The 23681-nt window shown below is 42.1% G+C and overlaps 1 protein-coding gene across 1 annotated transcript in view; it reads left to right on the top strand.

The window, feature by feature from the left end:
* The window catches only part of itsn1 (intersectin 1 (SH3 domain protein)), a 47991-nt gene extending 24989 nt beyond the window's left edge, over window positions 1-23002 (top strand). Inside the window, exons 19-46 of the mRNA XM_071537066.1 lie at window positions 214-494; window positions 1372-1538; window positions 2030-2044; window positions 3240-3487; window positions 3852-4026; window positions 4359-4445; window positions 4776-4904; window positions 5681-5756; window positions 5862-6034; window positions 6471-6516; window positions 6895-7016; window positions 7583-7706; window positions 8519-8713; window positions 14820-14941; window positions 15252-15358; window positions 15716-15817; window positions 16094-16175; window positions 16834-16932; window positions 17247-17330; window positions 17709-17792; window positions 18208-18339; window positions 18450-18530; window positions 19165-19286; window positions 19545-19627; window positions 19928-20011; window positions 20225-20289; window positions 20942-21050; window positions 21238-23002. Coding sequence (XP_071393167.1) covers window positions 214-494; window positions 1372-1538; window positions 2030-2044; window positions 3240-3487; window positions 3852-4026; window positions 4359-4445; window positions 4776-4904; window positions 5681-5756; window positions 5862-6034; window positions 6471-6516; window positions 6895-7016; window positions 7583-7706; window positions 8519-8713; window positions 14820-14941; window positions 15252-15358; window positions 15716-15817; window positions 16094-16175; window positions 16834-16932; window positions 17247-17330; window positions 17709-17792; window positions 18208-18339; window positions 18450-18530; window positions 19165-19286; window positions 19545-19627; window positions 19928-20011; window positions 20225-20289; window positions 20942-21050; window positions 21238-21386 — 3343 coding nt within the window. The 3' untranslated portion in view covers window positions 21387-23002. The remainder of the gene's footprint in view (window positions 1-213; window positions 495-1371; window positions 1539-2029; window positions 2045-3239; window positions 3488-3851; window positions 4027-4358; window positions 4446-4775; window positions 4905-5680; window positions 5757-5861; window positions 6035-6470; window positions 6517-6894; window positions 7017-7582; window positions 7707-8518; window positions 8714-14819; window positions 14942-15251; window positions 15359-15715; window positions 15818-16093; window positions 16176-16833; window positions 16933-17246; window positions 17331-17708; window positions 17793-18207; window positions 18340-18449; window positions 18531-19164; window positions 19287-19544; window positions 19628-19927; window positions 20012-20224; window positions 20290-20941; window positions 21051-21237) is intronic.
* The last annotated feature ends 679 nt before the right edge of the window (window positions 23003-23681 follow it).

Genomic DNA, 23681 nt, shown 5'->3' with positions numbered 1-23681 from the left:
TTATTCATTTACTTTTCAAGGCTGTTGGTGGAAGACAATATAACAATGTTCAATCAAATTATAGTATTTATAGTATGTTTTTTTTCTTCATTTGGCATGAAAGGGAATCAAAAGAATTACAAGACAATTTGAAAGAGTGAGTGAATATGTGCTATGTGTACAGTATGAAAAGACAAGCGGTTTGTGTGATTAATCGTTTTCTATGCATTTCAGGTTGTCATCGGAGGAGAGCGTGGCCTGGAGAGATGAAGGTGGAAGCTCCGCCCCCAAACCTCCTAGCCCTGTCTCCAGCTCCGCCCCCCAGGCCTGGCTAAACAGAGTGACTCAGGAGGAGGAGGAGAGGAAGAGGAGAGGGATGGAGGAGGAGGAAGAGGGCCGGAAGAGAGCGGGAGCAGGAGGAGAGGAGGAGGAGGACGAGGGGCGAGGCAAGAAGGACATGCAGGAGAAACTGAACAAACTGTTCAGCCAGCAGCCCGATCCCTGGGCTTCAGCAGGTGTGTGTGTGTGTGTGTGTGTGTGTGTGTGTGTGTGTGTGTGTGAAAGAGAGAGCGAATGAGAGAGAATAAGACCCTAAAATCCTGGATTAGTTTGGCCTAGGGCTGGGTGATAATTCAGTATTATCGTTTATTGTGTTTCAGTGGAACACTTTTGCTGTCAAAATTGATGATAACAAGCACATTTTATTTAAAAACTCTGACAAAATGATGTATTTTAGGAATATTATTCGAAAAAATCAGTTTTGTTTGACATCACACCTAACATTACCATTCAGTTCATGTGAGCCATACCGTGATATATATATAAAAATTATCGTCCAACCCTAGTTAGGACCTAGTGTGTGATGGTAACTTATGCCATCAATCACCCCTTTTCCAAAGTAGGCCAAATCTGGCACTTAGTCCCAGAGCTTCTGCCCCTTTTACCACAGTGATGGGCAAGACCAAAACACAGGAATTATCCAGGAATTCAAGACCCTTGATTTAGGCCCTCCAAACATTTATGGATAAAGCTGTCAGCTGCTGTGTCTACTGAGCAGTTTTATTTAGCTAGCAGCACTAAACAGATACTTGGAAAGTGCTGTTCAAATGGATTTTTAATAGTTGTGCTGCAACAACAAAAGCCATGAAGTGCAGCAGCCTTTTGCTTAAAGTTGAAAAATACTTAACTTTGGCTAAAAACATGCTAAGCTCTCAGCACTGACAGAGGAATATGCAACAGTGTGCCCTTTCCATTAAAAAGCATGAGGTAAAAGTAGAAAACGAGCCAGGACACAAAACCAAAGTCTGTTTGACCAGCAGGCCTCTGTAGTTTTTACCAAGAAAAGAGTGAAGGTGTGTTGAGTTCTTGTGTTTCTAATGTTTCTCTGATCAGGACCAGTGGAGAAGGCTCCGGTTACCAGTCTGTTTGACCAGAAGACGTCAGTCAGCAGCTTTGACCAGCAGCAGCCGCCAGTGAAGGTGGTCTACTACAGGGCTTTGTATCCCTTCGACGCCCGGAGCCACGATGAGATCAGCATCGCCCCCGGAGACATAGTCATGGTACGTGGAATGCAGACAAACACCAGAACCATACATTAGACTTGTGTCCATTGATTATATCCATATCTCCAGGGACACGGAACATAAAGGTGCAGTCAGAGGTCATGTGAGAGTCTCCTGAGTCGTTCTGTGTAGTCGGCACCATTTTACATCTAGCTACAACGGCTGTGTTTGTGTAAAATGTGTTTAGAAGGTGCTCATGCCTTCACCCACAACCACTGACAGCTAAAACAAAACACACAGACACAGGGACATACATATTTTGTGTGTGCACAGATTTTTTATTGTTTCTCCTTTGTATGTATAGAGTGTGTGTGTGTGTGTATTTGTATAAATGTCCCTTGTGTGTGTACTTGTGTATGTTTTCTGTCTCTGTATCCTGTATGTCTCTGTATCCTCTCTGTAGAGTGTGTATGGTGTTGTCTGTGTGTGTATGAATGTGCGTTGTGTGTATTAACTGTTTCCTCTCTCCTCTGCTGTGCAAACTGAAGGTGAAGGGGGAGTGGGTAAGTTCTAGTACCGCCCACTGTGGCGCCTCCACCAATCACATGCCACCACTCATTTGATCTCTTGCTGCCATTGGTTCATCTCATGTCATCGCCATTGTCCATTTGCCAGTGGTTGCATGTTTGTTTTTTTTTTGTTTTTTTGGTCGGACCAAGCCTGTCCAATCAGATCTGTCGTTGTTGTTTTTGCTTACACAATAAATGTGAAAATTGTGAATGCGTTTAACTGTGAGTGTGAAGCAAGACATCGCTGAAAAAGAGCAGGACTTCACAGTCAAACGTCTGGGGAAATGGGAAATTAAGATGATAATAATCATCATAATAATAATAATAATTTTGAAAACTGTCACAAAGTGCTTGCTCAAAATGACACCCATATATCTGGAATTCATTTTACTTCATGATGCTTAATTGTTTGTGAAAAACAATGTATTCGTTACCTGTCTGGTGTGTCCACAAATCGACCTTCACTCAGATTAAGTAGTAGCCTGGCTGATGCAATCTTCACCATTTTTTTCCCAACACATTTTATTATTTGATCCCGCAACCCACCTGGTCCCCCACTTGGCCGGTACCAATGTGTTGCAACCCATAGTTTGACAACCAGCTGAGACTTATTCAGCATGACCTACAATAAATCAAACAGTAGACTAAGACAACATTTCACCAGAAGCCTAGCAATGAACAAATGTAAGGGACAGCAGCTTGATGCTAAGAACCAGGTGAGGATGAAGGGATTTTTTTTTTTGTATTTGTGGTGCAGGCAGTTATGGGGACACCTTGACAGGAGATTATTTCAAGAAGTAGGATTATAGAGTTAGCCAGGTAATTGTAAAGATTCTTATACAGTAACTTCTCAATCATTCATAATGAGAGCTAGGTTGGTATGACAAGAAACAAGACACCCATATGAACCTGTACACAACATTACTTTTACAAATGTCAGGGCATCAAGTAAATGTCATTCCATTTTTTACAATTATCTGACTGATTTGGTAATCCTGCTTCCTGGAGTAATCCTCTGAACAGCCAGCAGTCGTTGTTGTTGTTGTTGTTTACACCCCTTGTTTACACCACCATGAAGCTGTCACTCCAGGGAATCCTAATACATACACATCTGTGTATTTGTGTGGATGTCTGTGTTTGTGCTTGCGTGCATAATCTGTATCTTAATCCCACCCTTCTGCCCTCATAGGTGGATGAGTCCCAGACAGGAGAGCCTGGTTGGCTGGGAGGAGAGCTCAGGGGGCGGACCGGTTGGTTTCCTGCCAATTACGCGGAGCGGATCCCCGACAGCGAAGCGCCGATCAGCCTGCGCGGCACGGCCTCGGCCTCGGCCACGCCCACCCCAACCCAGCAGCCGATAGCCACGCCTCCCCCGGCGCCTGGACACGCCTCCTCCACGTCCTCAAGCAACAGTAACTGGGCCGACTTCAGCACCACGTGAGTCACACTGATACTGAACATTATCAGAACCAGATTTCATCTGGATTCACTGGTGCATTTAAAGACAAAGCAATAGAAAAGCCTGCCACCCCCAACCCCAACACTGATGGCTTGATAGGTTTCCTTTCTTGTCTATTTTGGTTTCTTGGCTTCTTACCTCAACCACGTTTGTCTCCCAACATGGACATGATTTAAAATGACTTTTGTATGGTATGGATGGAGACATCTTTATTGGACCAGTAGTTATCTTGGATTGTTCTTTACAAAGTTGACACATTTGTACACATACATATTTCACACTATTAGTAAATAAGGTCATGCATGTATGCGTTTCTGCCTGTGTGTGTGCACATACATCCAGTTGGCCCTCCACCACAGCCAGCCAATCAGACAGTGAGGGATGGGACGCCTGGCCGACCTCTTCAACCAATCAGAACCCTTCGCTCAGTGTGCCCTCAGCGCAGCTACGGCAACGGTCCGCCTTCACGCCCGCCACCATGACAACAGGCTCCTCTCCTTCTCCTGTATTGGGACAGGTAACACAGACACCATAATAAGACTCTAATCGAGTAATTAAAAAAAATGATTCAGCAGACAAGGAAGGAGCAGTTTTAAATCCTGGCAGCATCATGATGAGTGGTTCTCAGAATGTGAAGAGAGATCTGATTGGTTAAATGGAAACAGCAGAAGCAGCTGACAGTGTGGAAAGTTGACAGTTGGATTCAAAAGATAAAAACATTTTTCACTGTGTTGGACACACAGAAATGTCCAGGAAATGGGTGCATCTGGTCACATTGACTAGATAGAAAACACTTGTATTATTGGCTAATTCTCTGTCTGTCTGTCTGTCTGTCTGTCTGTGTGTCAGGGAGAGAAGGTGGAGGGTCTTCAGGCTCAGGCCTTGTATCCCTGGAGAGCCAAGAAGGACAACCACCTCAACTTCAACAAAAACGAGGTAGGGATCTGTCTATCAAGGGACTTTTTACTATTTTGATTTTAACTTTTCTTATCTTTGTATTTTGCACTGGTTAGAGAGCTTATATTGAGTGATTGACTCCATGTCAGGTGTTGGCAGCTGATGTTTGTCCATAGAGTATACAGTATGTTGTGGCAATCTGTTGGTTAATTGTGTGCATTTGTTGTGTGTTTTTAATTGTTTTCCTTTTCTTTTATTCTGTTGTGTGTTGTTATTGCAAGCCCTGTCTGCAAACCACATTTTCCTTACAGGACAATAAAGTTTTTTAATTGACTTGAACTAAGAGTAGTATTATTATTGTTATTGTAGATCATAACCGTGTTGGAGCAGCAGGACATGTGGTGGTTAGGTGAACTGCAGACGGGACAGAGAGGCTGGTTCCCTAAAAGTTATGTGAAGCTCATCTCCGCCACCATGACACCCCCCGTCGCGGTCGCAGCACGCAGCAAAAACACTAGGTGGGTTAAAACGCCAGATCAAGAGTTTATTCATCAAATCAATGTCGGGTATAGAAATTTCAGTTTTTCAGAGGCAGGACTTACTAATGGAAAAGACGCTATCATCTCAAGTTGACTACTAAAATTCCCCTTTCTCTTTCTTAAACAACAAACCAGTAACAAAGTCACGAGTTAAAAATATCTAAAAACACACCATAGGGCTGTATTACCCCTACTTTAGCTTCTCTACACTGGTTGACTGCAGGATTTAGAACTGACTTTTAAATTTTACTCTCTACTTTTTAGGCTTGCTAGGTCTCATTTTTTTTGCCACATTTCACATTATTTAATCCTTGGTTAGCCAGAGTGCAGCCACAGATCTTCATCCCGGGCCCTCCTGGCTGTTTCTAAATCTAGGCTAAAGACCAAAGGTGACTGGGTTGTTGCTATTCTGGCTGTCAGGCTTTGGAACGACGCCCGGTCTGAGGAGCTGAGGCTGGCAGAATCAGTCAAAATTAAATCTGCATAAACGGCTCAGTCAGTTGATTTTGGAGTGAAAAAAACAGTCTTTGAAAGAAGTCTTGTCATAACAAGGATGATTTTCATAGTAGGTAGTGAAATAGTAATTGACTTCATGTGTTCTTTATGACAACTTGGCAACTAGATACCAAACTTTTTGTGTGATTAAAAAATAAAATATAGTTTGCTTGATTTTGTAAAATTATAAAAAGGCTTATAAAGGCTTAAAAAAGGCTTTGTCTCCTCTCTCCTAGTGAGTCTGGAGCATCAGACAGCCCACCCAGTGTAAAACGTCCCTCCCCGTCTCCAACCAAACCCTCTGAGTCTGGAGAAGGTAACACACACACACACACACACACACACACACACATACATGTTTTTTCCTATAGGTGGGTAATTGATATTAACTCTATCCGTGTGTCTACGTGCGTCTGTACAGAGTACTTGGCCATGTATACCTACGAGAGCAGTGAACAGGGGGACCTGAGTTTCCAGCAGGGAGATGTTGTCGTGGTGACCAGGAAAGAAGGGGATTGGTGGACGGGCGTGGTCGGGGGCAAGACCGGGGTCTTCCCGTCCAACTACGTCAAACCACGAGACTCGGCTTCAGAGGTGAGAAAGCGCTCAGGAACAAGACGGGGGTCTGCAGTGAAGTGACGGGACCTGCGGGGAGCCAGGAAGGGGGCGTGTCTTTGAGTTAGACGTAGGAAGGCTTATGTCATCATGGAAGTACACATGGTAGCTGGAAGGTGAGGGAGTGCTTTGTAAGGACTAATGCAAACTGGATCAAACGTCAAATAATTTGAACTTTGGTTGGAATGTTTAAAATTAGGCCATATTATTTCAGGTTTGTCTCAATTAAATGATCTAATGGTTCAAAATCAGACGTTAGCCTGGACCAAGCCAGCTGAGATGGAAGATAATCAGACATACACATGCAATGCTTAGCTGGGGAAACATGTTATGTCTTTTGGTTCTAACTAAAATTCTTAGATGGATATTTATGTATTAGTATTTTTTTAACCATGTTTCCCCTCTCTGTTTCAAGTGTTTGGGACCAGCAGGGAAGACCGGCAGTCTGGGGAAGAAACCAGGTGAGCTGTCAATTACTTTTCCATGTACATCAGCACCTGATGGTTACTATGGTAACCAAGTAACTAACAAAAAGGACAATTGCCAGTCATAAAATGGGGTTCCATTGTAGCTGCTAGCACCTCATCTGTACTTCGTGTTCTTTCTGCTGATGATACCAACTTGATTTTGTCACATGAAAACATACGTACTAAAAACAAATGTTTCCAATTCATCAAACTATCCCTGCATTTTAAAATTTCGTGCCTGGTGAAATCAAATCATTTGATGTTACAGTATTAACAAGATGAGAAACTGAACTTGGCTAACTTGCCCTCAGACTTAACAAACAGGTGCTACAGGACTAACTACCCACCTCTTCCTCTCCCTCTGTCCATCAGAGATCGCCCAGGTGATCGCCCCCTACAGTGCTACAGGAGCAGAGCAGCTGACGTTGGCTCCGGGACAGCTCATCCTCATCAGGAAAAAAAACCCTGGGGGCTGGTGGGAGGGGGAGCTCCAGGTACACAAAAAGATGTGGAGCTATACAAAAGATGTGTATAAAAGCTTAATCTACCCAAGCTCCATAAGGCCAGTAACCTGTTAGCTTGCTGTGTCACTGAACACTCAGCAATCGATGTCCTAATCCCATTTAAGAATGCTAAACATCAACTGCAACATATATATATATATATATATATATATATATATGGACATGTAACCCCTTTGACTTGTAGCACATTTTTTGCATAACAAAATAATTGTAAAATTAAAAATTTGTCTGAAAAACCAAATTGTAGGAATTTAAGTTATAAAATTCAAATAGTAGTTTCATTTGGATAATATAGTGTCAGCAGCAGCATATTTAACAATATTTTTTCAAAATTATTCTATATTCCTCAGGCTTAAAATCTATTTTGCCTTTTTTGCCAACAAACAACATGCCTGCATTGTATTTACTTCTTGGCGTATGAATGACTATGTGGCTGTTTTTTAGAAAAGTGTTACTTTAATCATGTCATTGAAGGAACTGGGGACTCTAATTGACTGATTCATAACTAACATCCCGCTGTGTTCTGATTGGTCCAGGCCCGGGGGAAAAAGCGGCAGATTGGCTGGTTTCCAGCCAATTATGTCAAGCTGCTGAGCCCCAGCACCAGCAAGACCACACCCACAGAGCCCACCCCTCCCAAACTGGCCCCTTCCAGCACAGGTAAACACACACACACACATACATTAACAAACAAACAATGACACACACACAAATCCATTAAAATACTATAGTTTCTTCCATAATATACTACTAAACCTAAATAAATGAGCTAAAAATTGAACTAAAACATCATACACATACTGCACATGCTCACTACAAAGATTGTTGCACCAGCCTGTTTTTGCTTAACATCTTTGAAATTGATTTTGGGAGGAAGCGGCCATTTTTCACTTTTCCATAAAGTCTTAATCGCCAGTTATCAACAAGAGCATTTAGCTGCAGGTCCTGAAAAAGTATTAAAATGTCTTGAATCTGATTGCCTATTTTCAAGGAATCAAAAGTCCTTGCATATTGTTAAATACAGCCTTTAAGTTTAATTCAGTTTTAGAAGTCTTGAGCATGTTGACATTTTTTGGTGCGCTGTTTTTCTAGTGAGACAAAAGCTGAAAAGAAATGTTTTTTTTTTATAATTTCTTTTTATAATGTTCATTTCAGTAGAAAAATTGGTCTTATATTCCATTGTTACTGGCATTAAGATGTCTTGAAGAGTCTTAAAGTTACCTTGATGAAACTCGCAGAGACACCCTGAAATTTGTACTGTTGATACCACTTGATGTCACCTATGCAAATTAGCAGATGATGTGGCCTGGACCTCCAAAGACCAATTTTGAACCATGACAAACCTGATAAAATAATCCAAGTAAATGTTTCATAGGTTTTTAGTAAGGGGGAATTTATCAGGTGACTGTTATATACGACTTTCATGCCAACTGTCACTCTGTCTTTCATCTGTCTGTGTTTTCTCTCCCAAGCTCTGTGTCAGGTGATCGGCATGTACGACTATGTGGCGCAGAACGACGACGAGCTGGCCTTCCAGAAGGGTCAGGTGATCACAGTGCTCAGTAAGGACGACTGTGATTGGTGGAAAGGAGAGCTCAACGGGAGGGAGGGGCTGTTTCCTAGCAACTACGTCAAACTCACCACGGATACAGACCCGAGCACGCAGTGTGAGTACACACACACACACACACACACACCATGAGCGTATACACTATCTCCAGAACACATATTAAAAGACATCAATACATGCTCACAGTGTGAATACAAACTACTGTAACACACACAGACACACAATCAACACGCATACACTATGCACATACACACACAAGCACTCTCTCTCACACACACACACACACACACACACACCCCAGAGCCAGGTGTGGAGATGCTGTCCCTCTCTCAACCTTTGACCCTGGGTTGGTTTTGACCTATTACCTTTCACCTTTACACTCCTACGGGCCTCTTTGATAACCTCCCAATCATACACCACCTCTGGGTGGTGTGTGTGTGTGTGTGTGTGTGTGTGCTTGTATGTGCACGCATGAGTGTGTGTGTATGTATGCACGCATTTGTGTGTGTGTGTGTGTTCCCCTTTTCCTGCATGTGTCCCTTTCAGCATGATCCACCATAGACTTAGAGTTTCTAGAGCGGAGCCTGGACAGTTTTACTGCTGCTGGTGCAAAGAGACACTCTGACCTCACTGTTCGTACAGGTGAACAGCCCATCCTGCTACCAGTCTGTCTTCATAGATGTGTCGCCATTTTACAATGTCTTGACAGCAGATACAGAATTTAACATGTTAAATTTAGCTAACATCGTGACAGACTAACAAAAATGCTAAATGGATTTACATTTGGACACAGAATAGATAAAGAATAGTTGAGATTTGGTTCGCCGACTATCTAAAAACAAGTGCTTTGGATGGGAATCAATGAGTAGGAGATGAGTGTGTTTTTCCCACTTAGCTCTGCCTGCCAGTATGGATTTATACTGCTAAGGAGCTGCGTTCTGCTTTGCTCCCGTGTGTCTAAATGATCACTGGATACACAGCCAACCAGTATTTTCAGCCATGCACTTTTGAAACCTCACTAATTACTAAGGACACACAGTGGCTGCACTTGCTGCTGTGACTTCATACTGCCTGCTGCTGCTGTCGCCCGCTCTAGACTCTCTATTTCTATGCTAGGTTAGACCACACCTCCACACTTTCTGTCTTGCTGCACGCTCCACCCACCTAGCACCCGATTGGTTGTTGTTGTTGTTGTTGTTTTGTTTAGTTGTTTTTGTTGATGTTGTTGTTGTCGTCCTCTCTCTAGGATCATATCATTACCCAGAACCCCCCTCTCCTCAAAGCCCTCAAAGAGACCCACTAGGCCACGCCCACTAGGCCACTCAACCAATGGGACAGCAGCAAGAGGTCACATGACCAGGAAATGGCGACTCTCCACCAATAGAAGCCAGAGAGACAGACAGACAGACTGTAATGTTAAAAGCCCAATGATGGCCAAACTCTGTCTATGCATGGCTCTGACTGGACATGGCCAAACTCTGTATATCTAAGGCTCTGGCTCCAAACAGCACTGTTCAACAGGAGGGAGATCAATAGTCATTACTCCTCTTATGTCCTCCCCTCCTCTCCTTTCTTCTCCTCTTCTCTCTCTCCTCTTCCTCCTCCTCCTCTCTCCTCCTTTCTTCTTCTTTCACTGTTTTAACAAGTGGAAGGTTCGTCCTTCCAGGTTTTTAGATAAGGAAGGGAGGGAGGGAGGAAGAAACGGAGGAGAGGAGAGGAGGAGGTTGAAGGAGAGGAAAAGAGGAGATGAGACTATTGAGCTCCTTTCTCACAGATTGGACTGATTAACATGCAGTTGTTTGACTGGAACACAATGACTGTATACACAGACACACACACACACTCACACACAAACACATATACATATCCACGCATGCACACACACACACACATCTGCGCACACACACATACACACACACACACACACACACACACACACACAAGAAGCCCTATCCTAGCGTGGTAAAGTGGATAGTGGGTCGTTTTGTGGCTTTCTGGGAGATCCTGTCATAGAATCACTAGCTCAACCCCTCCCCCCTCTTTTTTAACCCTGCTCCCATTGGTTCAGCAGCTTCATTCACCTGTCAGTCAAAGCGCTGGCTCCACCCCCCCCCTTCATCCCCTCACTAACCCCTCCCCTCCCACAGCTTCACAGAAAGACCCACTATCTGCTGGAGGACAAGTCTCAATGTTAAGAGTCTTTTTTACTCTCTCCTCTTCTCCTCTTCTCCTCTCCTCCGCCACTGTCTGCTGGAGGATGAGTCTCAATGCCAAAGACTGCTCTGCTCTGCTATACTCTTCTCTTCTCCTTTCCTCATCCCTCCTCCTGCTTCCTTACCTCCTCTGCCCTCTCCTTCCCTCCTCTGCTCCTCGCCCCACCCCTGCCCCGAGTTGTGGAGGAGTGAAGCCTAGAGGAGTCAAAAGGAGACAAAGAGAGAGGAGAGGAGGGGAAGTAAGACAGTATTGAGATACGTCCCGCAGCAGCTGAAGGCTGAATTTCAATCCAGAGCGGCGCTCCCTTTGATGTTTCCTAGATACGGCTAGTTTCTCCTTGTGTCTTTCACAGCTGGGAAGGAGGCGAGGCAAGGAGGCATGGAAGGGAGCGAGCGGTTGGAATGGGACTCAGCCTGTAGCTCAGGGCAAAAGTGTAAAGCCATGCTATAACTGCTTAGCATACCAGCTAACCAAATACACACACACACACACGGGACACAAAAAATATACGGTATGGTACAGAGAGTTTGGAGTATGCACATGACCATAAACAGTGTGAATGCATCACACACACACACACACACACACACACATATCTCTCACACTCAGACACAGTGATAGTGTTTTTATCCATAGTAGTTTATTATTCTGAATATGTATTAACTTTAAATGAACCGTTTTATGTTCTATTATTGTTGTTGTTGTTTTTGTTTACATGTTGATTGTTTTGTCTGTTGCTATGATGATGAGATGCTGTCACACTGTTTAGGGCGAGGATTTTGAAAAACAACCAGGACAGGACAATGGCATCACACAGACACAGACTTGGTACTAAGCTGTAGGGGTGGAACAATATGTCAGAGAACCTACTCGTTGCCGTTAAATCATGGCTGACTTTAGTACTTTGAATAATTCCAACAGCTGAAACATAATGTCATAAACACCACTGAAAGCTAACCAGAAGCTAAGCAAAACATCAATCACACTTGCCTTCTTCACTAGCTTGTTAATTCAGTTTCAATCTCCGGAGCGTTCTGTGAATCGATGTAATTGAAACTGTTGTTTTTCTTTCTTTTTTTTTTTTTTACAACAGTTTATTCATTGGTATTATGAGCAAGTAGTAACATTACCTCACCTACATCTACGTTGGCTACTGATAACTGCATGGAACTGAATGGAATTTCTTTTTTATCAAATTATATCAAATCATTATTGACTTGATGTAATTTTGTCATCACATTTTAATATGAACTTGAAAATACAGTGGCTAGTTAGAATGTTTATTTTACTTTGTGCACAAAAAAGCAGATGTAGAGTTGGTGCTGGCTTCTGTTTTTTTGTTTTTTTTTGTTTTCCCGCTGCACTGCAAACGCACTGTACCAAGCCATGGGCAATCGTTCCACCCCTACTAAAAATTAAGGAAGGGACAATGATCTGTGAAGTTTGAAACTAATACTAAAAACTGAGGACAGGACAGTGACATACACACTGAGGCACGGGACTGAAAATACCCCAGAGTGGACAGTTACATCACACATACTGACTTAGGAGGGAACAAAAAAGGACGAGACAGTGACATGATACAGACTGAGAGGTAGAGAAACACAAGTAAACATCATAAATCTGACTGTCTGTCTTTTCGCAGCCCGATCCGTTACTTTCAATTCATAGCTCACATTTTGCAGCTGCAGTTTTCTGTCCTTCCTGGTAAACATTCGGCTGAATTCGCTCACGCAAAATGGCGTTAGCTCAGAACCACAACTTTACAGCGATATGAACATCACATCATATCACAGATTTACCAGCAAAGACAGACAGACAAAGGCAGACAGACACAGATGGACAGAGACTGGTAGATGCACATACAGACAGACAGACAGACCAATCCTTACCAATATGTGATAACGGTTACCATGGTAATGTACGCCCCCGGTGTATCTTTGCCATTTCCCATTGCAACAAAACCGCCCTTCTATCCGTTCCCATAGCAACAGACTAGTATTATAGTGGTTGCCATATCAGATTTGTATTTTATTGTGTTTTTTGTTTTTCCAGATGACAGTATTGTGATTTTAATGTTTACCCTCAGAAACACAAACAATGAATGAAATTATTATTGAACTACGCAACTTTTTATACAACAAGCAATAGAATTATTATTATTAACCTGCTTGGATCCTATTGGCTCCTCAGTGTATCAGTATTGGAGGTAAAGCTCCCTGATTGGTCGGTGAGTCAAGGCCATCGGTTCTTAAACTTCGGCTCAAGGGCCCAAAATGGGTCGTTGGCCAGTTTATGTTGGGTCCCCACGGGACAAAGGTGCTAGTAGGTTTTAATGAGGCTCGGTTCCAGGGTGAGAGAAGTGTGTGAAGTCGACATCCTGGACTGAGACGGTTTGGGAACCGCTGGCCTCGCCTCCTCTCCTCACAGTCAGAGGAAGCTGTTCTAGATTAGACCGTAGACCCACCTGGGCCAGAGCCACGCTGCACACCAGCTGGGTTGATACAAAACGTCCGGCTAACCTAGCTAGACGTAGCCTCGCCTGTTACTAGATGCCTATCTCTCGCCATTTTGTGTCCTCACTAAGCATTTAGTTTAAATCATTTGGGGACACAAAATGTTGCGACTGGACATGACACTTTTTTCTGCAATAATAGTAAATGAATTAAGTCCCCATGAAATGAATTCCCATTACTTTTACTTCCTGGAAAACAGAGTATCTTTAATGGTGACCTCATGCTGCACCAGTAGGCGTAAATATAAATTACAACCAATGAAACCATCACAGATTTTTGAACAATCCCGCCCCTCTGCCCCTCCCATCAAATAAAACATTCTCTCCCTGACTCATATTCCATTGGTTTAGACTTTTGAATGATCCCGCCTCAACATCCTGTTTCAACAGAAAAATACATCAAATCAAAATCAAGGAAGTAAAGATGCCGTTTCATGGGGTCTTTAATGACGTAACCCAAGCTAGAACTTGGATTTTAACTTTGCGTCTTTTACCATTTTTACAGAAAGACGCACACACTTTTCCCCGACACTGGTCTGAAGTCTGGCTCTGGTCTAGTCTGGTGCGATTTAAAAAGAAAAAAAAAAAAAAAGCTCTGTATGATCTATACTTAAACCTAATGAATGATGATGATTGATGCTTCATATGGATATAAATAGCAACTCTGATGAATGGACGGATGGATTAACAGCCAAGCCAAATGTAACCAGACTGCACTTGGTGTCAATGTGTGAGTGAATGAACGAATTAAAGAATGAATGGGGAATTTTAATGGAAAACGAGTGGTTAGACGGACACACGGAGGAACGACACGGATACTTGAACGAACGAATGAATGAATGAGTGAAAATGTACAGAATGTTTAGCATAGCGTCGGTAGTGAAAATGTCCTGAGTTTTTATTGGTGGAGATTTTGATGAAGCGGAGAATCTGATTGGTCCTGATGATTAAAACGCTCTGAGACAGAATGGAGTCCCAACGGCCTTGTTACTTTCTCTCTCTCTTTCACACACACACACACACTCTCACAAACACACACACACACTCATTACTCACAAACACACACTCTCTTGTAGACCATAGGAATGCCATATATAAACTTTTAAATGGTGTTCTCCTTTAACCCTGACACACACACACACAAAAATACACATTCATACAGAAGCACACACACATTCTCGGTATGACATGATATTTGACATATGTATGACAGAACTAACACACACACACACACACACACACTCAGAAGCACAAACACGCCCGCCTCCTGTTTATTGATCTCAGGTATGTATTGTGTGGTATGTATTACTATAGGTATTGTGAATGTGTGTAAAGTGTTGATATACTTATTTTTTTGGGGGTTTAGATTATGTTTTAGTGTTGTGATCTCCTGTTGTGTGCTGCAGGATATTTGGTTGACAGCTGCTCTGGTGTGTGTGTGTGTGTGTGTGTGTGTGTGTGTGTTGTGCTCCAGGGTGCGCCGACCTCCACCTGCTGGACATGTTGAGTCCCATGGAGAGGAAGAGGCAGGGATACACACACGAGCTGATCGTCACCGAGGAGAACTATGTCAACGACCTGCAGCTCGTCACTGAGGTACACACACATACAAACACACACACAGAAATACACGTACAAGTTTTTAAAACCTGCAATGAGATGGTCTTTGCACATTTTATTTTATTTGTTTAAGTGTTCAGTTTTGTTATTTGTAAATTAATTTCTTGCTTTTCCACCCTGACAAGAATAAATTACTTTGGAAACACTGAATATTTGTGATTTTTTGGTATGACCGTGGTCAAATTTTAAGATTTACTATCGGCACAAAAGGTCTAAAAATATCAGTATTGGTATCGGCCGTCAAACTCTATTCTCTGTGTGTGTGTGTGTGTGTGTGTGTGTGTAGATCTTCCAGAAACCTCTGCTAGAGTGTGAGTTGCTGACGGAGAAGGAAGTGGCCATGATCTTCGTCAACTGGAAGGAACTCATCATGTGCAACATCAAACTGCTCAAGTAAAGGAAGACACAGTAAACACACTCCACACACAAACACAACGCATCAGGCAACTTTTCTCTGAGGCAGAAATAATCTCATTGGTTGAGTTAGACCTCAGTGGGCGGAGCCAAATGTTCCTCTAAACTCTAATCTGCCATCAGACACTAACAGAAACATACAGATTAAAGACACACAACACATACACACAGAAGATGAAATTGCTGAAGAAGGTACACACTCTAAACACACACACACACACACACACACACACACACACACCATGTTAAACGTCGCACTGCTACAGCACAGACACACACACTCATACGCAAAACACTCACACACATTAAACACATCCCCACTCTCTCCTCCCACAGGGCTTTGAGAGTCAGGAAGAAGATGTCAGGTGACCGGATGCCGGTGAAGATGATTGGTGACATCCTGACCAATCAGCTGCCTCACATGCAGCCCTACATCAGGTTCTGTCTGTCAATCATCTAATATATCTTATATTATTATTATATTGTTATATTACTTGTCAATTAGTCAGTCAGTATTGAGTCGACAGCATTCAGGTTCTGTTTCTCACATGGTTGTGTTAAATTGGCTTATTTACATTTACTCCATTTGTTCAGTAATCATTCTATCCTTTGATTTAGTAATTAATTCCTTCCTGTCTTTAATTAAACAATCTATGTTTAGTACAAAAATGTATTCCTTTTTGTCCGCTAATGAAGAATCATTTCTGCGTCCAGATTCTGTTCGTGTCAGCTGAACGGAGCCACGCTGATTCAGCAGAAAACGGACGACAACCCTGAGATCAAAGACTTCCTCAAGGTATAACACACACTGAATACACACACACACACACACACACACACACACACACACACTCCATACACAGGGTTTCAGCATTTTACCTCCTAGATTGAAATTTGTGAAAATCAGAAAAAATGTGCTAAGTGGAGGATGTTTGATGATTTTTTTTATTACAAGACAAATTTCAAAGTAATGCTCTGACCTCTGAGGTTAATTGCAATCATATGAATCATAATCATTCTATCATAAGATTATATTATGATACAAATGATCTCTATTAACCAAATATTCAGCATTAAGTAACTGCAGCTGTGTAACACTGTCAATCGCTGATAATTTAGTCTCTGCTGCTCTAAATTCATGGCTACCACAGGCTAAGAGAGGATGTGAAAAAAAAAGACTTTGGAAGGCATTTTCTCAAAGCTTTGTTTCACAGCAGAGCAATGTTCAACAAGCCGTAGCTTCCTCATTTGTTACACACACTCTGCAAGATGCAGAATCCTGTTGAGCTCGTCTTCATCTGCTGTAAGATGTAATAAAAGCCCTCTCAAGTCCGAAAGTGCTGATGTGACATCCTGTGATGCATTAAAACAGCCTTGATAACCTTAATGCACTGTCCATCTACCTGCCTCTCTCCCTCTCTCTCTCTCCCTCTCTCTCTCTCTCTCTCTATCAGAGGTTAGCTATGGATCCCAGGTGTAAAGGAATGCCTCTGTCCAGCTTCCTGCTCAAACCCATGCAGAGAGTCACACGCTACCCGCTCATCATCAAGAACGTATGTGTAGCATTGGCACAACCACACACACACACACACACACACACACACACACACACACACACACACACACACACACACTCCTCATAAGGAATGTATGTAGAATTTAAGAATGAATGAAAGTATTTTAGAATTTCATACTCAAAGAAATAACGTATAATGTATTGCAAAATCATCAATGTGTCGCTATCCAAATACTTATGGAGCTTTTTGTTTAATTTAGATCTTATGAAATACTGCAGACTGATTCTTTCTTTCTTTCTCTCTTGTTTTTTTGGCTCTCTATTGATCGATGTGTCTAACTTTGATTGTAGATCTTAGAAAATACTCCAGAATCTCATCCGGACCACAGCCATCTGAAAGCTGCTCTGGAGAAAGCTGAGGAGCTGTGCTCACAGGTGCGCACACACACACGCACGCACACACACACACACACACACACACACACACACACACACACACACACACACACACACACACACACACACACACACACAGAAGACAGACCAACACCATAAATGCCTGGCTGCGTTTTTGACATGTGGGTCTGAAGAATGCTGATCATTCTTTCCTTGATATTAAACTGGTAATACTGCAAATTTAGAAATGTTTCAAAATCAATACTTTTTCAGATCCGTTTGATGTTGAAAGACTTGAGATCACGTTGTAGGAACCCAACATTTTGATTAATTGCGAAGTTGGGAGAGACTATCCACAGATAGTTGATTGGAAATTTATGTTTGTGTTCTTTATGTGTGTGTTCTGTGTGTTTCCAGGTGAACGAGGGCGTCAGGGAGAAGGAGAACTCAGATCGTCTAGAGTGGATTCAGGCTCATGTCCAGTGTGAGGGTCTCTCTGAGGTAACTGACACACACACACACACACACACACACACACACACACACACACGCAGTGGACATACATTGAAAAACAAATATGAATCACTTGCTTCTGGTTGTCCATACAATCCAACGATGATACAGACACACAATTACTTTTTCACACCTTAAGATCGCATGCTTTATTGCCTTAAACCTCTTTCAAATGAGGAAAACATCAAAATTTTGCATCATTTCTTTCCATTCAGTGTGAAAATCCTGAAAAAATCTAGAAAATCAGCAGGAGAAAACGTTTTTGACGGCACTGTATTATTATCTATTATTGTATTATTGTTATTGTCTGAGAAAACTATGGACAACTAAGAGATAATCCTCAGTCCTCATGAGTGTGAAGTATTTTTTTAGTGTTTTTAACCAGTTTCCTTCTTTCCCACAGCAACTGGTGTTCAACTCTGTCACCAACTGTCTGGGTCCCAGGAAGTTTCTCCACAGCGGGAAGTTGTTCAAAGCCAAGAGCAGCAAGGAGCTGTACGGCTTCCTGTTCAACGACTTCCTGCTGCTAACACAGGTGAGCAGCTCATTCCTCTCTGGGACAGTCAAGCCTCTGTACAGTCCCATGTTTGCTGAAAGTGGTTTTCCATCTCCAAATCCTTGTTTCCCTCCCCCCCCCTCACCCAGGTGACCAAACCTCTCGGCTTTTCTGGTTCGGACAAAGTCTTCTCCTCCAAAACGCACCTGCAGTACCGCATGTACAAGACAGTAAGACGACACACACACACACACACTTTCTTTGTTGTTCTCTGGACATGGGTCCTTAAAATGTCTAAGTCTTAAAATGAATTTGCTAAATTGAAGAACTTAAAAGGTGTTAAAAAGTCTTCAGTAGTTATTTGAGGTGTTATTTTTTCACCATTGAATGATAGGTTTCTTTATGCTGCATGTCTGCTCTTTGATTAATATAGAATGGGGTTAGCACAACATGCAAAATTATATTTTATTTAATTCGATCTGCTTTAATAAACACAATTAGGCTCCATGTCCCTTAACAATACATGTTTGTTGTCCTCCATAATTCACATTTATAGTTTCAGAACTTACATTTGTAATATTCAATCGGAAATAGGCTGGTTTTGCCAGTTTGTTTCTATGTTTTGGTTTTTAAATTGCTGTGAAATTCAATTCCAAGTAGAATTAAAAAAGTTTAAATGTCTTAAATCTGGCACTGTGAAGCCTGCAGGTACCCTGGTAAAGTGGAATAGAAATAAATTTGACTTGACTTCATGTAAGAGTTGAAAGAAGCTGCATACTGACTGCTGACCTGTCAAGAGATGAACTTCTATATTCTCTATGTGACCTGCAGTAACCTGTAATAATTCAATAATGTCTCTGCCAGCCGATCTTCCTAAATGAAGTGTTAGTGAAGCTGCCAACGGACCCGTCAGGAGACGAACCTCTGTTCCACATCTCTCACATAGACAGAGTGTATACCATCAGAGCTGAGAGCATTAATGAAAGGTAACACACACACACATATACTGTATACAGTAGAATGTATGTACCAAATCCCAAAGGGAGATTTAAGCCAGTAGAGGGAGCAGCAAGCTTTGATTTTCAATGAAAATACAAAACTGACAGTAATGTCAGGATTCCTTATAGTATTGGTGTCTTATTTAACATGGTTGGATGCATTGCTTAGGCTGAAAATGTTTGTAGTCACTAACAAGTGTGTGTTTCTGGTTGTGTGTGTGTGTGTGTGTGTGTGTGTGTGTGTAGGACGGCGTGGGTTCAGAAAATCAAGGCGGCATCAGAACTCTTCATTGAAACAGAGAAGAAGAAGAGAGAGAAGGCTTACCTAGGTATCCATCCATCCTGACTGGTTCAATAGAGAGATAGAGAAATTTAAATATCCAATCTGATCTTCCATTATTAAACTTCTCTTCTGTGTGATGTTTAAAATATTAGTGAATAACGAGAAATTGCTATTCTCTCGTCCCTCTCTCTCTCTCTCTCTCTCTCTCCCTCCCTCCCTCTCACTCCCCCTCTCTCCCTCCCTCCCTCACTCTCCCTCCCTCCCCCTCCCTCACTCTCCCTCCCTCCCTCCCTCCCTCCCCCTCTCTCTCCCTCCCTCTCTCTCCCTCACTCTCTCTCTCTCTCAGTCCGTTCTCAGAGGGCTACAGGTATTGGCAGACTGATGGTCAACATCGTGGAGGGAATTGAACTCAAACCCTGTCGCTCCCACGGTACGCACACGTTTTGACATTTGAATTTCAATCATTTTGTTATTTATAGTCATTTTTCTATGCCAGGAACTTGTCACATGATTAAAAAGTGTGTCCCATGAGAAATGTCTCCTTCACTTCTTCACAGAACAGAGGTTACATGTGTAACCAAAAACTGTCTGTTTAGTATCATTCATGATAGATAACTACCGAACTATTTAACTATATTTCCAGGGAAGAGTAACCCGTACTGTGAGGTGACCATGGGTTCCCAGTGCCATATCACTAAAACATTACAGGTATTCCTATGATTATTACAATTATTATTTGTTATGATGATTATTATCATTTGAATCCCTTACAGGTTTATTATCGTCCTCCTTCTGCCACTTCTCAGTTTCGTCTGCGATGCTCCATGAGAAACTATCGCCAGTAACATTTAGGGGTCTAATTCTGCAGTTGCTCTGAACAATTGATAGCCAATTGGCGATATTTTGTATTTTGTATGTTTAAAGTCTTAAGTTAAAGAGGCTTTAAGCACAGATCGAGCCGAATTCATTGAATACCCACTTGATTTTATGATTAAATACTAACTATATATATATATATATATGTATATATTTAATGCTTAGTCGGTGACAGGCCTAGTTCCCACTGTGATATCATTAAAACATTACAGGTATTTTTTGCTTTTCTTTAATTATGTTTTATATGTCTATATTACTATTACATTTTTGATGAACACCTGCTGGACAAGTTACACACCTATCCATTGACTGATAGTATTGATTTATCACTGAATAAGCAGAAAGGTCTAAACACTATTAACCCACTAGAGATATGCCCTCAAAGATAAAGCAATGCCTTTTTATTGAATATAATTTAACATGTATGTGTATATATAATATATAGGTAATTTTCCTTGTGCTGCTGTTCTCTCTGTCTCTGTAGGACACGTTGAATCCTAAGTGGAACTCCAACTGTCAGTTTTTTATAAAGGACCTTGAACAGGACGTCCTCTGTGTCACTGTGTTCGAACGAGACCAGTTCTCACCTGACGGTCAGTACACACACACACACATACACACACACACACACACACACACACACACACGCTTCAAGGATTTCCATTTTGATTACCTGTTCAAGTAGGGATCAATGGCTTTATTGTTTTCATTACCCACACAACCCTCTTTTCTTTCTCTCTCTCTCTCTCTCTCCCTCTCTCTCTCTCTCTCTCTCCCCAGACTTCCTGGGCAGGACAGAGATCCGATTGGCTGAAATAAAGAAGGACCAGGGTTCTAAAGGACCAATCACGAAGCGGTTGCTGCTCCACGAGGTTCCGACGGGAGAGATCGTCGTCAGGCTGGACCTCCAGCTGTTTGAAGAACCGTAAAAAACCTGGATGGGACTTGACTGGACTGGATCGGACCGCAGCGGGTCTTTAGAGTTGTTTTGAAGAGCCATAAGAATTGGATCAGACAGATTTGGACTCAGTTGGGCGGGATTAGACTGGACTGAACAACTAGACCGGTCTAGGTTTTTGTAGTCTGGTCTGGTTTGAAAAGAGCCAGTCTGGCCGGTATCAGTTGAGAAAGGCGGTACATTCTGCTGAGGGAAAGTGTCAAATTAAGCCATCTCCATCCACGAATCACCATTCGTTTTGCCATAGGGGGAAATACTTGAAATACTTAATTCTAAATTAGTAACAGTTTGAACATTTATATATCAGACATTTTGCAATAATAATCATCTATGAATTAGGGTTGGGCGATATGGTTGAAATCACGATAATGCTAAGGATGTTTTCCGATATCGATATATATCTCGATATGGCTCAGGTATGCAAAAATCATGTCAAATAATCAAATTAATGCTTATCCCATTGAACCGAATGGTAATGGTATGTGTGAAAACTGCAAATTTCAAATAATATTCTGTAAGATCTTTAACTCAGTTTTTAAATAGTATTTTCTTGTTATCATCAATTCAGACAGCAGGATTGTGCGTCACGATATCCAAAAATCACCATATCATCACAATATGATTCCACTGAAAGACGATACACGATAATATTGAATTGTCGCCCAGCCCGGCTGTGAATGAAATGAAGACATACAGACAGCCTTTAAAAAGACAAAAAGCAGTTCTTATATTGGACTCCACTGTTTGGCAGCAGTTCACTAACTCACTTGCTACCTAGCTGGCTAGCTAACTCGCTAATGAATAGTGTTACATAAATGGGCTTAAGAGTACAAATCCCAGTCCTGTTTACTCTAATCTGATACAGTCTGGTCCTGTCCGCCCTCAGTCTGGTCCAGTTCCGTATTTAGTTCAATCCAGTCCAGTCCAGTGCAATCCAGTCCAGTCCCAAGTCCTCTCCGAACCCGGTCCGGTCTTTACTGTTTTCTCTCCCTCTGCTTCATCAGACACAGTCTCACAGATACTCCAGTGACAATCCCAACCCTCCCTTTCTCCCCTACCCACCACACCCAATGTGTGTGTGTGTGTGTGTGTGTGTGTGTGTGTGTGTGGATGTGTGTGTGTAAGTGTGTCAAGGTGGACAGGCTAATTAAAGGTACAGTTTGGTGTATTTTTTTTAAAAGTCTTACCTTAAGAGTCTTATGATCAGCTCTTCAGACGACCAGCCTTGAGGTACTGCATGTAAAGGGACGCTGACATTTTGAATTTCATTTTGAATTTCAGTCTGTTTCCCTTCACCGGACACTTTCCACACCATCGCAGCAAGCGCTACTCACGGGTTTAATGGGAAATGCTAACAATGCTAATGAGCTGTTTTTAGGGTAGCTGAGAAAACTGGAAAAAAAAAATGCACCCCATTATATGGCAAGTGTCTGGTGTAGACGAATCACAGACTACATGTCAAAGTCTCCCTTTATATGTATAAATTATGACAATAATAATTATGCTGATGATACTGATAACTATAATGCTGAAATATTGACGTCCAGGGACCAGGTGTGACGGCTTGAACTGAGGTACTGTAAAGAAGAAGAAGTTTTTGTTTCGTTTTTTTCTAATGTCAGGAGCACCTGGGAGTCGTATATATATTTATTTGTTGATTTGTGTCTGAACTCACATCTGAACTCTGTTGTTACGTTGCTGCTGTGTGAAGCTGTCAAGTGACCGACACTCCAAATAGTGTTCAGACCTATTTTCCCAAAATGTCCCCGTGAAAAAAAATCCAGAATGATGTTACTGTGCGTTGGCACTTCCAGCACTTTTAAAACAAACACTGATACTGATATTGAGTCCAGATATTGGAGACCAGAGCAGAACAGGACAGGACGCGGCTAGCTAACGGCTAGTTAGCATAGCTAGGTAGCTAGACAGGCACTTAATGACGGCACTTGGTTAGCTAGCCAGTTTTAGAGTATGTTAGTTGCTTAGTTAGTTAGCTACTTGGCCAGTTAGTTAATTTAGTTAGTAATCTGGTTAGCTAGGCCATTATAATCGCATGGTTACAGTAACGCACTGAGTTACCATGATTACCGATAGTTACCTTAGTGACCAGCCACTGTCCAATCAAAATTCAGCGACTAATTGCAGCAGCTTGACCATGGAGGAAGGTGTGTATGTGTGTATGTGTTTCCCTAAATTGAACTTGTGTGACCATGATTATGATGAATGGTGATGATGATGCTGAAGATGTCTTACACCCCTCCCCCCG

Source organism: Centroberyx affinis, unplaced genomic scaffold (assembly GCF_046629955.1).
Source record: "Centroberyx affinis isolate AG114_WGS23_722 - 3 ecotype Tasmania unplaced genomic scaffold, CSIRO-AGI_Caff_v1 ptg002978l_1, whole genome shotgun sequence".
Taxonomy (NCBI): Eukaryota; Metazoa; Chordata; class Actinopteri; order Beryciformes; family Berycidae; genus Centroberyx; species Centroberyx affinis.
The sequence above is the reverse complement of the archived record's forward strand: the minus strand, read 5'-3'. Positions and strand labels throughout refer to the sequence as shown.